Raw genomic sequence first — 12,947 nt, 5'->3', positions numbered from 1 at the left:
GTTGTTTAAACCACGTTTAAATTTTGTCACAAATATTTTTATTATCTGTCCCAATCCCTCAAATCACTCCAGTTAAAGTTGTTAGAATTATGCTATATACATAACAGAATATTGAGTACTCTTGTAACATAGCAATGGGTTTCTCAGGTTGGCTTCAGTCCACTTCGAATTCTACGCAAGCGCAACAAAGCTTTGAGGAAAATCCGAAAACTGCAGAAGCAAGGCCTGCTGCAAGTAACACCAGTAAGTTCCTTGACCACATTTCTATGCATTATAGCTAAAAGCTTAGTAAAGGATGATTCAAGGGGTTAGTTCCATTCCTTTAAGTGAAATGCAAGATAAACGAGGGATTTCATGTGTCAATGAGTATTATATTTTAAAACGACATCCTTTTGAGGGTCTCCCTAAAATTTTTATTCTCCTGGGAAAAGCACCAAACACAAGTGTCTACAATCTTGTTGAGACAGTGTCTCGCTCTGTGGCCTAGGCTGGAGTGCAGTGGTACGATCACAGCTCATTGCAGCCTTGACCTCCCAGACTCAAGCGACCCTGCCACCTCAGCCTGCAAGTAGCTGAAACTACAAGCACATGTGCCACCACGCCTGGCTAATTTTTTAATTTTTTGCAGAGATGGGGTCTCACCATGTTGCCCTTACTGGTCTCAAACTCCTGGGCTCAAGTGATCCTCCCACCTCGGTTTCCTAAAGTGCTGGGATTACAGGCATGAGCCACCACACGTAGTCCAATTCCATTGTTTGGCTCAACTCTGAATCAGTGCTTCTGAAACTCACTGGCTATCTCTGACATACCCAATATTTTTCTTGGTCACAGTTTTTACACTTGTTATCTTCTCCTGCAGAAAGGATTTATATGTACTGTTGACACCATAAAAGATTCCGATGAAGAGCTGGACAACAATCAGATACAAGTACTGGACGAGCCAATCGATACCACAGACCTGCCCTTCCAGATTGACTGGAATGATCAGCTTCCTCTCAACATTGAGGTCCCCAAAATCAGCCTCCACAGCCTCATTCTCGACTTTTCAGCAGTGTCCTTTCTTGATGTTTCTTCAATGAGGGGCCTTAAATCGGTAATTTCTTTGTTTTTAATGGAAACAACCAATCAATGACTGAAGGTAAAAAAAAAAAATTGTATTTGTGGGCTGGGCACAGTGGCTCATGCCTGTAATCCCAGCACTTTGGGAGGCTGAGGTGGGTGGATCACCTGAGGTCAGGAGTTTGAGATCAGCCTGACCAACATGGTGAAGCCCCGTCTCTACTAGAAATACAGCTGGGCGTGGTGGCATGCACCAGTAATCCCAGCTACTTGGGAGGCTGAGGCAGGAGAATGGCTTGAACCTGGGAGGTGGAAATTGCAGTGAGCCAAAATTGCACCACTGCACTCCAGCAACAGAGGGAGACTCTGTCTCAAAAAATAATAATAATAATTGTATTTGTGGAAGGATGCTCCTTTAGGTAACAGGCATTTAATTAGAAGCAAATTATAATCTTAGAGTATTCCATGGAGGGAAAGGTGGTGTTCAGTGGACTCTTGAAAAGGGCATTTTCCATCAGACTGGGTACTATATTGAAGGGAATCAAATCTACAATACTAATGTATGATGAATCTGCTGGTGGACAACTATGCTCACATTCCTTTCAAATTCCAATTCTGTGGTGTTTTCAAATCTTTGTGGGCATAGTATCTAAATTATTCTGAAATCAGAGAAGATCTGGAAAGGTATTGGGAAAAAATGTAAGAGTGGATCCTTTTGTTTTATCCTCATTCACTATAAGCTGATTTTCACATGGCTAAAACCCAAATAGATATATGAAAGAATAAATGTCACATGTGATTTCAAAACACGACTGACAATCAGATTGCAGCCTGTTTTCTTTCCACAGATTTATCACATTTCTAAAATAAATTAGTTTCTAACAGGAATGCAGAAACATATAAAAAGAAAATTTAAGAAATTCTACATCTTTCTTTTTCTTGGGTTTTCACAAAAATCTACCCAAGTGAGAGCTGACCTAAGATAAGACCTATTAAGCATGAACTGGATACATGTGAACTGGATACAAAATTAGAAAATGGAAGAATTTTTTTTTAATATTAACATCATGTAACTCTTAAGTCTACTTGCGTTTTCTTTTTTTTTTTGGTTTCAGTTTTTGCTTATTTTAGCTTTTGATTACTTTAGCTTACTGTTTCTGCATTTTCACACACACACACACGCGCACACACACATATTTATTTTTTGGTTCTAGCAGTATAACACAAAGGACAGTTAAGTGCCTAGAAGAGGTTCTGAAAGTGTTTACTAATGATGGCAATGATATTAATGATATTAATGATCATCTAACCTGATCAACAATATAAGCTACTTTTCTTACCTTCCATGATCTTACTCACATCACTACTGGTATTTGTTCTTAGCCTAGAGACCAGAAAAATGTATAAAGATTCATTGGTGCTAGATATATCCATTCATTGTGGACAAGAATAATTAGCAACTCATGGTCCGTAGGTTCTTTTTTTAAACTTTTATGCAGCAAGAAAGCTCTAGTTGAGATCATCCCAAAGAAGACACTATTTTAAAATTAAATCAGAGTTGTTCTTATGAGTTTGAGACAGAACATTTTCCCATAATACTCCCTTCAAGAATGATCATTTTTAACTTCTTACTGAGGAGAAGGGCTCCTTTATTTGGGTTTATTTCTGTCATAGAGCCTTGGTTTTAACTTTAGTATCTCTTGACACTATTATCTCTTTTCAAAATGTTAAAGCTTCTGAAAGCAATATATCACCTGTAAGGTATAATTCTGATTGTTTTCTTTATATTTCTGACAAGTGAAACTGTTCCCTAAGGAAGATATACTTTCTTTTGAACAGATTTTGCAAGAATTTATCAGGATCAAGGTAGATGTGTATATTGTTGGAGTTGATGGTAAGCGGCTTTATTTTTGCTTTATGTTCTGACGATCACTTCAGGCTCAATGCCAACTCTCAATCTAGACAGCCTCTCCAAAGAATATTTTATATAAACAAGATGAAAATCTAATTTGCAGCCAACCCAATAAAAATCCCTATGGAAACAGCATCTTTGTATTTTAGTTGATATGTAATTAAATAAATTCTACAATTTGAATCCTGATTTCATAGGCAACAAAGGAGGAATATATTAACTATTTTTTACTCTAAATTTCCTGAAAAAGTAGCCTCGTTTTCTGTCTCTCTTCCTCCCTTCCCTTGCACTCTCTAGCCCATAATAATTTGGTTTAGCTTCACCTGCTGATGAGATCATCCTTGCCAAGGTTATCAGCAATGTCCAGATTGTCAGGATTAACTGTCTTCGTCTCAGGTCCCTCTGCAGCAGCGTACTTAAGCATCAGGCGCTCTCTCTAGCATTTGTCTTTGAAACTCTCTCCCTTCCTGACTCTGGCAAGACATTTCTGATTCACCTCCTACTCTCAAACATCTCCTCAGGGTCAGACATTGGTTCAACTCCCACTCTTTCAGTCTTCCCCAAGCTTCAAACTTACACTCGGTACCATGGTTCTAATTCCACAGACTCTTTCTAGTCAATTTCCTACATGTTTATGATTTCATGTATATCTACTTGTTAATGAATCCCCAAACTATACCTCCAGCCCAGACCTTTCTTCTGAGCTGCAGACCAACGGACTCGACTGTCCGGATATCCCCCAGGCACCTCAGATACATATTTTTAAAACTACGTATATGATTCCCCCTCCCAAAAATACTTCTTTCCTATCACAATCACTGCATCACTGCTTACCTAGTTTTCCAGATGGAAACCCTGAAACCATCACCAATTTCTCCTCTCCTTCCCTCTAGTCAGTGAGTCACCAGGTACTATAAATATTTCCTCTTAAATCAGTCTCTTCCTATCCATTTCCAGAACTTTAATCTAGACCCTTCTCATTTCTCAACTAGGCCTTCTAGAAGGACTTTCTAACTAATATCCTTGTCCATCCCTATAATGCTCTCCCATCCCATTTTCTGAAGAAAGCTTCTTCAGGCAGTTTTCCGACAATAACTGAAAACATTCTTGCTTCCCCAGGCAGGGCACTGGGTCTTCAGACTGTTTGCATCCACAGAATACACACATATCAAATAATTTTGCAGTTCAGTTTGTGTCCCTACTAGACTATATCTCTTCCAGGGCAGGTATTGTTCTTGCTTACCTTCTTATTTCCTATCTCTTCCCTAGATCCTAGGACATCATGGACATTCAGTAAAGACTTACTGAATACCTACTATTTATCAGGCACTGTTCTGGGTGCTGGGAATACAGCAGTGAATCTGACAAGCCCCTGTCCTCATGAAACTTATAGTCGCATCGGAAAGCCATATAATAAATAAATAAAAGCATATTTCAGGTAGTGATAAGTGCTAAGAAAAAAGCAGGGTTAAGAAACAGAGGCTGGGAGTGGTGGCTCATGCCTGTAATCCTAGCACTCTAGAAAGCTGAGGCAGGCAGATCACTTAAGCCCCAGAGTTTGAGATTAGCCTGAGCAATATGGTGAATCCTCATCTCTTAAAAAAAAAAAAAAAAAAAAAAAAATTGCTGGGTGTGGTGGTATGTGCCTGTAGTCCCAGCTACTCAGGAGATTGAGGTGGAAGGATGGAAGGATTACTTGAGCCTGGGAGGTCGAGGCTGCGGTGAGCTCTGATCATGCCACTGCACACCAGCCTGGGTGACAGAGCAAGACTGTCTCAAATTAAAAAAAAAAGAGAGAGAGAGAGAGGAAAGAGAGGAAAGAGAGGAAAGAGAGGAAGGAAGGAAGGAAGGAAGGAAGGAAGGAAGGAAGGAAGGAAGGAAGGAAGGAAGGAAGGAAGGAAGGAAGGAAGGAAGGAAGGAAGGAAGGAAGGAAGGGAGGGGAGGAAGGGGAGGAAGGGGAGGAAGGGAAGGAAGGGGAGGAAGGGAAGGAAGGGAAGGAAGGGAAGGAAGGGAAGGAAGGAAGGGACTGCTGATCAGGGATGTCCAGCAAATTACATTTTTAGTAGAGACTAGAATGAAGTGAGGCAGTCAACCTTGACAGTACTTAGGGGGAGCTTTTTAGGGAGAAGAGACAAGTGGTACACAGGTCCTTCGAAAGGTATAAAATTGGCATCCTTAATCTCTTCCTTTCTACTGGATCCTGTCCCTAAAATATACAGACGTATTCCAGTTTCAAGACTTTTTTAAAAAACCTTTTAAGTTCAGGGGTACACATGCAGGTTTGTTACATAGGTAAACTCATGTCATGGGGGTTTGTTGTACAGATTATTTCATCATCCAGATATTAAGCCTAGTACCCATAAGTTATTTTTCCTGATCCTCTCCCTCCTCCCACCCTTCACCCTCTGATAGGCCCCAGTGTTTATTGTTCCCCTCCATGTGTCCATGTGTCCTCATCATTTAGCTCCCACTTATAAGTGAGAATATGCAGTATTTGGTTTTCTGTTTGCATTAGTTTGCTAAAGGATAATGGCCTCCAACTCCATGTACCTGCAAAGGATATTATCTTGGTTTTTTTTATGACTATATAGTATTCCATGGTGTATATGTACCACATTTTCTTTATCCAGTCTATCATTGATGGGCATTTATGTTGAGTCCATGTCTTTGCTATTGTGAATAGTGCAGCAATCAACATACGCATGCACGCATCTTTATAACAGAATGATTTATATTCCTTTGGGTATATACCCAGTAATGGAATTGCTGGGTCAAATGGTATTTTTGTCTTTAGCCCTCTGAGGAATCACCACACTGTGCTTATACACTGTTGGTGGGACTGAAAATTAGTTCAACTATTGTCAAGGCTTCCTTATAACTAAAAATATCCCCTTGATCCCAGGAACCTTTAATTTACTAACAATTTTACCCTTTTCCATCATCCCAGATATCTTGGAAAGTATCTGTTCCTGCTGTCTCTACTGCCTGGCATTCTTTTCAGTCTTTATCAAAGATTATCACCTTCCTTGTCATTGCACGCCACCCTCTCCATCCCAGATCCTGGTGGCCACAATGCCCTCCATGCTCCCTCTCCCTCTATCACTGAAAGCTTGTCTGTGAACAGAAGAATCCATCTCCATGATTGCGTACCTTCTCTTCCTCCACTTTTCTCCAAATCCTAGGCACTTTTAGATGGTACCTGCTCAAGTTTTCCCAGATACCCACCAAGAGGTAACTTTCTCAGAATTTTCATAGTACTTGATCTATATCTCTCTTATATATTCAACAAAAAATATGAAGACATACTATGTGCTGGGAATTATTCTAAAACTAAGAAAACAAGGAAAAAAACTAGATTGCTCCTTGCCCTCATTATTATACAACACGTTTTCTGTCAGTACTACAGGAATATATAAATAAATGTTCTATCTTCCTTGAGGGCAAGATTCAGGTCTAATTTATCTTTTGATCTTTCTTATTACTCAGCCAGAGTTTTGCATATGGCAGACATAAGGTAATAGTTGGTTGAGTAATCCATGTAAATGAATGCTGTTTAGTACCTACAAAAATGGGATTTCTCAAAGATGATTAGAGAGGTAAGTGGTAAGGAAGATGTTTTCTCATAAAACCCAGCAGCTTTGCAAAAATGGGCTACAATAAAGAACCACAGCATATCACTGGTCCATAAACATATGTTCCATTTTGGCAGAATCCTAAACTTTAGTAAGAAGCCACACTTGATACTCCAATCATTAAGCAGGGAGATCAATTCACTAGGCTCCTGCCTAAATGAGTTTTCTTCTAGGAACTATCGGTTTTCATTTGCTCCTTTGCCTTCCTCCTTTTTACATTAGGGCATTAATTGTTTTTTATTACAAAGGTATTTGTTAGTTCCAAAAGACATTGTACTAAAGATAGACCAGTATTATACCACTGCAACCTACAAACAACCAAATGTCAATGAAACGCACATTTGCAAATGGAAGGTGAAATTACTAGCCTCAAGGAAAAACTGGTGGTCAAACAATTGTTTTTTTCCTAAAAGTTACTGTTTTTCTCTCTTTAGATGACTTCATTGAGAAGCTTAACCGGTATGAATTTTTTGATGGTGAAGTGAAAACCTCAATACTTTTCTTAACAATCCATGATGCTGTTTTGCATATTTCGATGAAGAAAGATTACAGTACTTCAAAGTTTAAACCCAGTCAGGTACCAGCTCTTTGATGACTTTCACAATTGCATAAGCAGCCACTCCTTAAATTTCTCTTTATTTTTCAACATCAAAAAAACCCAGCCCCTAATCCCTATTTCCATTCTCTTTTTCTCAGGAAAAAGATGGAAAAACTGATTTTACCATAAATACAAATGGAGGATTACGTAATCGGGAATATCAGGTAAGATTCTTCAACAGGTTTATCTTCACCTAGACATCAGAGCAAAAAAAAAAAGAAAATCACCTTCAAAGTAGTGAGGCCACTTCCTGCATGTGGCAGAAAGCCCAGCACTTGCTTGAGCCTCTGTGCCTCATCCCTAGAGAAGTGAAGCAATGCTAACCAATCTCACAGGGAGTTTTTGGGAAAAGAAACTCAGACCCGTACAAAAAAAGGATGAAAAAATAGTGATAACACATCTCCATTAATGCAATATTGAGCATATCTTATTTTTCAAACCACTTACAACAATGCTCTTATTCTGGCCCTGTAATAATCCACGTAGCAGGGAAGGTATTGCTATTTCCATTTACAGGTGAATAAGCAATGAAAATGATAAGCTAATACACACCTCCCAATAGTCAGATGCTTGAGAAGTCCCCAGCACAGTGTCCAGTCAAGCAATGAAACAAGTTTCTATCCTTCCTTACTAGAGTGAGTTGCCAATTCAGCATTTAACTGGAGAGTCCCATTTCATTGCAGATGTTCATTTCTAGAACATCCAGTCCTTTAAAGCAATGTTTCTAGTTTGGGAAAAGTAGAATCACAAATTAAAATGGGTTTCTGCTGTAGGCCAGGTAGATGGCAGGTGTATTACATTCAGTATCTCAATCCTTATAACAATATACAAAGGAGGTATCTTCATTTTCCAAATGGAAAAAAAAAAAAAAAAAAAAAAAAAAAAAAAAAAAAAAAAAAAAAAAAACAGGAAACAGGCTCAGAGAGCTTAATTTGCTTGAGGTCACACACCAAGTGACCCCAACAGGATTGCACTAAGATCTTTCTGATGACAAGACCTGTCTTCTGTTCACTATAGTACACCATCTCTATCCTCTGGTGAAAAACTAACAGATTGAGGGACCAGAGAAAGAATGTAATGATTGTCTTCAAGCATGGCAGGCAGCTGGTGGTATTTCTCTTAGCTGAAAGGTCTCAAAAAAGGAATTTCTAGTCGAAATGAAAAAGAAATGTATAGCGTAAGATAAATCTGGAACATTATTAAGAGTGGTATCAAGTAGCAAAAGTCAGATGAAAAGGTCATTCCAGAAAATTGGATAGACCTGAGGTAAGAGGTGAACGTAGATAAGCACCATGATTCTGTCTCCCAGGACTAGATTCCAGAGAACCCCAATAAAACTGGCACCTTGCCTGAGTACCTTATAAGAAGAGCCTCGCACCAGAAATCCTCTCCTCAGTAACTGCATTCACAACTGTCACCAAGTATTGGAGGATAAAGGGTAGGAACAGCATTTAAACTTCATGTCTGACCCAAACACTAGAACCCATTGTCTAACAAATGTAGCTAGCACATTGGTGGACCTTGGCTTCCCCGTATTAAAAAAAGAAACATTTAACACCAGCTCTTTGTCCAGCCTCTAGGAAGGTAAATCAGCAGCAGTGGATAGGCCACCAGTGGTGACTGGGGTAAAAGCTGAATGTACCAGGCCAACACACAGAGTTCTTTGGAACAAATGTGAAGAAAGATATTGCTACAACACACTGTACCATTACTTTAAGTTAAATTAGGCCTTTGAATTACAATGTGGTATCACATGAATCTATGTTAAACAAGTAGTGATGGAAGATACTTGATCATTAAAATTCAAGACAAAAAAACTGATAATCTGGTAAATTCTAGCTCCTAAGATGTGATCATTGTAACAGAACTTGACAAGTGTTTTAAAACAGTAACTTTCTGTCTTCTTCCAGGTACCAGGTGAAACAAAATTCTAATCAACATATAATTCAGAGGGATCTTCATCTGACCATGACATAAAAAACTTTATACCCAGGAAGTTATTGATAAGTTCATACATTGTATAAAGAGTATTTTTGACAGAATATGTTTCAAACTTTGGAACAAGATTGTTCTAGTATGGCATATTCTTCACATATCTAGTATGAAATTATGTAAATATTCTTAATTTTATATCTTGTAGATTTATCAAAGGACAAAAATTATTTTGTTCGTATGTATTTTTGTAGCACTGACAGATTTCCATCCTAGTCACTACCTTCATGCATATGTTTAGCAGTGTATTGACGCCACTGTTTTGAATGTCATAATTTATACAGGTCATACTAATATATTTCCATTAAAAAAATCAGTTGTACAGTGGATGTGTCTTGTTAAATTTGTTAGCTTTCTGAAACATGCTTGCTGTGGGTCCCGTTATATAGTGGTCTGGCTGGAAACCTACACGAGAATCTTCTAACAGAACCCCTGTAATCAGGCTTCTTTGCTCAGATTTTATGATTACCAGTTTTTTAAAGCATCCAACCTCCTATCCAGATTTTAAACACAATCCTCTAATGTAATATCTGTAACTACATAGATTTAGTATGAAAACTATACAAGCTAAAAGATGAGAAAGCTTTTTTAGCTTTCTAAAAAAACTAAAAGGAAGGTGAAAAGAAAAGATGGGTAGCCAATTCTTCCTGGTCTCAGTGGGAACAAGGAAAACAGATGGCAGAGAAGTAGTACGACTCTTCTTTTTCACTGCTGGTTATTATTTGTAACTCAGAGGGCAGAATAACAGCTCCAGAGTTCAATTTATCTGGAGAAGGAGATTCAGCACACCTGCTTCTCCTTTTCCACTGGTATGGCTCTTGGTGAAAATTTGTATTTATGTAATAGTTAGAAATATCAGCACCAAGAGAAAAATATTCAACGCCCTTTATTAAACATCAAACCACTTTGTCAATGGGAAAAGCTGTCCCAATTGTTTTAGATCTTACCTCTGAACATTGTTGTCAAAGTACCTTTCCACTCTGTTAGTGTCGTTGAGAGGGCTTATCTATTGGACTTAAAACTACATACACAAAGGTAAGATACAGGTTATTTACATAGCCAATCTTAAAAGTAGAATATCAGCACTCTCTTATTTTCCCATTTTTTGTAGAGACAGTATCTATGATGCCCAGGCTGTCTCAAACTCCTGACCTCAAGCAATCCTCCTGCTTCGGACTCCCAAAGTGTTGGGATTACAGGTGTGAGCCATTGTGCCCAGCCACAGCACTCTTTATTAAGTGTTTAACTTTTTGAGTCGACACCTTATAGAGTCCCATACACCCTATGGACTTTGGGGGGGAAAAAACCACACACACAATTTACGTATAAAATGCCCCACAAATCTTGGGTTAAGAACTTCTCCTCTAAAGAGGGCAGGAAGTCGAAATTGAAAACAGGAGCCTATTTACTCAATCATTTGGTTTGAAGTTGAGGCAAATGCCTTATATATAGGATTGTCGTTGAGGTCTCCATCTTCCCAAGCAAAGGTGCCCTCTGCATTCTTCTTGCCAACCAAACCAAACGAAACAACAACAACAAAAAAAACTCAAGAAACAAGCACAAGCACTCCAATTCTTGTGCCCACATCACAGTACATTCAACCTTAACACCTTAGAGGTTTACTTATCCTTAAATGTTTTTTTCTTGTAGGCCACTAAGGTTGGGTATACTTCTAGTAATGGGAATACATGGGGCTGAGCTTCTACTTGCCTGCCTCAGAGCACATATTGGAAATTGACTAGTACCAAAATCTGATCCCTAATTTAGGAAGAGGTCAAGAGACCATGTTGGAACATAAAAATAAACTTATGTAAACCAGAGCAAGATTGGAAGGGAAAGGATGCAACTGGGAGACAGAACAACTTGTGAAGAGACAAATACATTACAGAAATTCAGAAAGGGTGAAAGTAATACATGTTGAGCAGTTTATCTTTAAAATTATTGTGTAAGTTATTTAAGCATTTGATACATATTTTTATCTAAACACAGAACTTACCACTTAGAAATGTAAATGAAATATTTTAAATGGCTGACCCTACACTGCATGAACAAGAATATAAAAGAGGGACATTTAATTCACGTTTCTAGCATCTTCATCTGGATTTCAATATGTCACGGCTGACCTGTTCATCTTCCCCTAGTCTCTCTACCAGCATCTTTTCTACCTCAGTTAATGACAACTCCATTTTTCTTAAGCTGATCAAGCCAAAAAATCCACCAGGAAATCCTATTGACTCCTGGTGACTTTTAAATGTATACATATCTGTAACTACATAGATTTAGTATGAAAACTATACAAGCTAAAAGATGAGAAAGCTTTTTTAGCTTTCTAAAAAATCTAAAAGGAAGGTGAAAAGAAAAGATGGGTAGCCAATTCTTCCTGGTCTCAGTGGGAACAAGGAAAACAGATGGCAGAGAAGTAGTACGACTCTTCTTTTTCACTGCTGGTTATTATTTGTAACTCAGAGGGTTACATTTAACCCTTTAAATGACTTTTAAAATATAGTCATTTAACTCTCAAAATAGCCCCAATAATGTCGGTATTATGATTTCCCCTACTTTTTAAAAAAAAAAACAAGTAAATGAAGACTCAAAAGCAAGTAACTAGTCTAAATTAGATAGTCACAGGTGGTAAAGCCAGAAATCTGTCTGGACAGTCTAACTCTATACAACCCAGGCTTTTAATTATTAGAAAACATCACCTCCTAAAAGAAATTAAGACCTAACTAAAAACTGATTACAAGATAAGGACTAAACTCAGGAATAATTATAGGTGCATTCCACAGATTTGTTCCAAAGTCACTAATTTAGCATTGTACAATTATAACCAGAAAAGCAGGTAGGAAATACTAATGTTCAGAATTAAATACATTTCTCTCTCATGGTTTTGCACGTATTTCAGTAATGTATTTTAAACATTAAGATTTATTTCCTGGCCACAACACTTTGAATATAAGGAAAATTTTTGAAGAAAATGTAAGGACTATCAAGAATAATTCCTAGGTAAGTTAGAATGTAAGCTCCTAAAGGGCAGAGACTATTTTGTTCATTATCATACACCCACATCTAACATACATAAGTGGTGTTTAACTTTATAAATCAATAATTCATATATCTTTACGTATATCCTTCCACAAGTCACCCACTTCCCAATTCTTGATACCTGTTATGTTACCACCATCATCTCTTGTGTAAATTATTAAAACACCCTTCTGACTGGTCCCTCTGCTTCCATCTTAGCCTCCTTGGTCTTATCACACAGCCAGAATAATCCTTTTACCAAAAAAAAAAAAAAAAAAAGTTTTAACATTAAGTGAATAGATTTTTTTTAAAGAGGTCCTACCCAATTGTGAGAACTAAACCCATGACTTATTGTTTCAATCCTGTGCTTCTACGGTGCCAAAAAATTCAAAAATTTTAAAGATGGGGATATGGGAAAATTAAGCACTAAAGTGTTAAGAATTCTGCCTTAAAACTTCTTCCCTCAGTGATGGAAAACTGAAGGGACATGAATCAAAACAAGACGTTTAAAAATCCAAATTAGGTTTTATTAGCATCACTGCCAAGTATTTTCCCTGGTTTATCTCCACTTCTCGTTAAGCCTAGTATATCTGATATTGCTTTGATTGCACATATGCCATATTAAGTAACTGATTGGTTTCTAGACCATAATTTAGCAAATTACAAACCAGTGAAGAAGAGTAAGTCCACTTCAATCAGAATATGTTTATATTAGTATGAAGAGTAAGTCCAC

The 12,947-nt window shown here is 37.8% G+C and overlaps 1 protein-coding gene across 1 annotated transcript in view; it reads left to right on the top strand.

The window, feature by feature from the left end:
* The window catches only part of SLC26A3 (solute carrier family 26 member 3), a 48,280-nt gene extending 38,802 nt beyond the window's left edge, over positions 1 to 9,478 (top strand). Inside the window, exons 17-22 of the mRNA XM_007982559.3 lie at positions 148 to 243; positions 860 to 1,093; positions 2,899 to 2,953; positions 7,038 to 7,180; positions 7,300 to 7,365; positions 9,112 to 9,478. Of these exons, the coding sequence (XP_007980750.1) occupies positions 148 to 243; positions 860 to 1,093; positions 2,899 to 2,953; positions 7,038 to 7,180; positions 7,300 to 7,365; positions 9,112 to 9,135 (618 nt within the window). The 3' untranslated portion in view covers positions 9,136 to 9,478. The remainder of the gene's footprint in view (positions 1 to 147; positions 244 to 859; positions 1,094 to 2,898; positions 2,954 to 7,037; positions 7,181 to 7,299; positions 7,366 to 9,111) is intronic.
* Positions 9,479 to 12,947: the final 3,469 nt, after the last annotated feature.

The sequence above is a fragment of the Chlorocebus sabaeus genome, chromosome 21 (genome assembly GCF_047675955.1).
Source record: "Chlorocebus sabaeus isolate Y175 chromosome 21, mChlSab1.0.hap1, whole genome shotgun sequence".
NCBI classification, from domain to species: Eukaryota; Metazoa; Chordata; class Mammalia; order Primates; family Cercopithecidae; genus Chlorocebus; species Chlorocebus sabaeus.
This window is presented reverse-complemented; position numbering and strand designations above follow the sequence as displayed.